The sequence below is a fragment of the Oryzias melastigma genome, unplaced genomic scaffold, assembly GCF_002922805.2.
Source record: "Oryzias melastigma strain HK-1 unplaced genomic scaffold, ASM292280v2 sc00469, whole genome shotgun sequence".
Taxonomy (NCBI): Eukaryota; Metazoa; Chordata; class Actinopteri; order Beloniformes; family Adrianichthyidae; genus Oryzias; species Oryzias melastigma.
The window spans coordinates 20700-24401 of record NW_023417064.1 but is presented as its reverse complement, the minus strand read 5'-3'; the positions used below and the strand labels follow the sequence as shown (position 1 = coordinate 24401).

General features: G+C 34.3%; 1 protein-coding gene across 1 annotated transcript in view; it reads right to left on the bottom strand.

Moving 5' to 3' along the window:
• Positions 1-1016: 1016 nt before the first annotated feature.
• The window catches only part of LOC112139778 (urokinase plasminogen activator surface receptor), a gene marked incomplete at its 5' end in the record, with an annotated part of 9630 nt that continues 6944 nt past the window's right edge, over positions 1017-3702 (bottom strand). Inside the window, 3 exon segments of the mRNA XM_036211077.1 lie at positions 1017-2607; positions 2695-2796; positions 2881-3024. Of these exon segments, the coding sequence (XP_036066970.1) occupies positions 2189-2607; positions 2695-2796; positions 2881-3024 (665 nt within the window). The 3' untranslated portion in view covers positions 1017-2188.

Below are 3702 nucleotides of genomic sequence, written 5' to 3'. Positions count from 1 at the left end.
CATTTGCTCGACTAGCAAAAGTCATTTTACAAAGAACTCCTTGATCAACAAGAAAAAAGTTTTAAATCTTGTGTTCAAGTGATTGTGGACTCTATCTCTTCTCGCATGGACAACTTGGTTAAAGATGTCTTAAGTGTGACCAGAGTCATCCAGGACCTAAAAACAAGTCTCCAGTTTTCTCAAGCTGATTTAAAAGATATTAAAACTTCTGAAAATCAGTGAGCTGGAAAATTGCAAGACATTTCAATAAATTAAATAAACTTTCTTTAAATGTACAAAACACGAATTACATGATTTTTAGTAATAAAATGAATAAAGTTCATATAGTAAATCAAAAACTTAATATCAATGGGATTTTTATTAACCAGGTTACTCAAACAATCAGTTCTTGGGAGTGACAGTTGATCAAAAGTTAACTTGGAAAAATCATACTCAAAAATATTAGTAAAATAGTTATGAAATCAGTTGGTATTTTGAACAAAATTCGCTCTTCTATAAATACACCTTGTATGATGAAACTATACTATACTTTAATTTGTCCACACTTTAACTACTGTAATATAATTTGGGGCAATACATGTACAGTATATTTAAATAAGCTATTATTCTTACAAAAAAGATTCTTGTGTATCATTAGTTATTCAAGTAGACTATCTCCTTCGATCCCTTTATTCAAAAAATACAAGATACTAACAATATTTAATATTAACACATATTGTATCTGTGTCTTTATGTTTAAGTATCGGTCAAAGGTTTTACCAACATCGTATGCTGATTTTTTTATGTTTTCTTCCGATGGCCATGTTTATCCAACAAGACTATGTAATGATTTCTATCTTCCTTTTTGTAGAACAATTGTTAATCAAAATACTATAAAGTACAGAGGGCCAAAACTTTGTACTGTACTCTTAAATCTATTTCTTTGTTAGAGACTTTTAAAAAACAATAAAATAGGCTTACTTTTATAATATTTGTTCAGAAAGTGTCATTGTGGTAAAATGTAACATTTTTATTTATTTATTTATTTATTTTTTTTGCTTAACATTTCTGTTTCTGTTGCATGGTTGTGTTTTGGGGGAGGTTGTTATATAAGACCTGTGTAGGTCTTCTCACTCTCTCCTGCACAGATGTATTTCAGTTTTTATTTGTCACTGTAATCCACGTGATTGCATTTTATGTATGTGCAAAGAAAGAAAAGAAAATCAATGTATATGGTTATCTCTAGTCTGTCACACGGTGAGGACCTACTCGTTTTTGTAGGTATGGGAGGGGCTGCTGCTCAGAGCACAGGTTTTTAAAGGAATACTCATAAATGCGTGAACAGATTAAAATACCAGTTTGGGGTTCTTTTTAATGAGGAATGAACATTATAAAACACTTGATTTTTCATGGTTTAGGCCCTTTAATGGATTACAAATCAGATGAGTTTATGTATAGTTATTGTAAGTGATGTATACTTGTAAGGCTCTTTCATACCTTCATAGAAGACCCACTGCATTTTTTACCACCCCAATAACTCACGTGCAAAACAAATTCACACACTGATAGCGGCTCTACTCCTTAACACTGACACTACCTGTAACCACCAGGAGCAATGTCAGGTTCAGTGTCTTGCCCAAGGACACGTTGACACGAAGGCGGGCGAGGTGGGAACCGAACCTGCAATCCTCTGATTCAGAGGTCAACCTCTCTACTTCTGTATCTTGGCAGCCCCCCCCACTTTGATTAAAAAAATTTATTAATTTATCTTGCTAACTTAGGTAATACCATTTATTTTTCATTCATAGCATTTCAACTTGTCTCCCTCCTAACTCCCTGGTCCAGCACAATTTTATTCAAATATTTTCTGCTATGTTTAAACCACTGAGCAACAAATTGGTAAAAACAATAAAAAAATTGCTTTTAACAGCCATTGTTTATTGAAAACCCACAAAGATCCTTTGTGTTGTTGTACATTGTACTGGGAAATTACACATACATCATTCTTACAGTACAAACAATTAAATAAATAGGTTTTCTACAATTTAAAAGTTCTAAATATTCTTAACTACTTAAAAATAACATTTTATTTTTTTAAACATATTTTTTTGCCTCCCACTTTGGTCAAAAGTATCAAAGATGGGCCATTACAGACTGGTACCTATTAGATGACAGAAAAAACAAAAAGGAAAATCAGCTGTGTCATCACTTATGAAAACGAAACCAAAAAGATCAACAGTCCTGCAAAGATGCTAGCACTGGCAGCTGCAGTGATGGCGCTGCTTTTGACAGTTGGATTGATGCCGCCACGAATTTTTTGATTTGGGATTTTGGCGCTGCTTTTGACAATTGGATTGATCCCGTCACGAATTTGATTTTTTTCATTAGAAATAGTGGCGCTGCTTTTGACAGTTGGATTGATCTCGCCACGATTTTTTTCATTTGAAATGGTGGCGCTGCTTTGGACAGTTGGTGTAATCTTAGGTTGAATGTTGCCATGGTTACAGTTGTTACCTTGGCAGCAGCTGACGTTCATAGCAAAATATTTATGCTTAAATTCTGTCTTCAAAGCGCAATGATCCTTTGTAGTGCAGCCTTTCTCGATCCCTTCAAGAGCTAGAACAACAGCTGAGAAAAAAAGGAAAGACACAATTTGAATCTGTTTTTAGTTTTAGATGTTGAAAATCTTTGAAAAGTATAAAAGAGGAAGGTTACTTGTTGTTGTAAAACAGTGGTCCATGTTCCCTTCACAGTTCAGAGTTCTGTCACATTGTTCTCCAAGACAGCACGTTTTGCCATTTGGAACAGATTCTGGTTCTGTAAAACAGTCAGTACAGATAAATAAGCTGTTACTGTAGAAAGTGTGCATCTTGAGGATAACCATAAAAAGTCAGATGTTACCGATGAGTTGTCCGTTGCAGAGGTCTGAGTTGCAGCACTGGATCATTTTAAACTTTTTATTATCTCCGTAGTCAGTTGAAAAATCCCCACATTGTTCAGCTGGGACACAACCCGTTAGTTGAAGATCCGTTGTGGTATATTTATCTGAACAGAGAAGAATAAATATATATTAACAGCAAACTTTAAGAATGAAAAAGAAAGAGCCAGCATTGTGACATTGTGAGCTGGCATAACGCACCTTTCAAATAGACTGAAGCACACTGATGATTCTGGTCAGGACATTGCACTTCCTCTTTTTTGTCAGTGCAGCCCTCTCCTGAGCACTGGTAACACTTCAGAGTATCAGCTGACCAAAAAAGCAGTTGTTTAGTTGACATGAATTAACAAAAAAATAATGTATTCCTTTATTCTAAAATCATTATTCAAAGGATCTAACAGCAGTTGTCAGGATTTATGAGTGACACTCAGAACACAATCACAACAAAACGTCAAGCATGACATAAGAGGTCTAGTGTCAAACAGAGTAGTACACAAATTTAAAGTTTACCGTTTTAAAGAAGCCAAATCCCAAGAAGCAGTATAAAGAAACCCATCTTTCCCTTCAGTAGGACAAAATTGAGCTTCTTTCCCTGTTTTTATCCTATGTTAGTAGCACTTCTGGAAGAAGCTATGACTGCAGGCTTTGCTTCCTTCTTCAAATATTTTTTTAAGTTCATTTATTCATTTTTTCCATAAATTATATGCCTTAATACAATTTACAATACAAGTATATTTTGTAAAATGTGGTAACTGTTATCATGTATCAACTCTCCAACATATGTA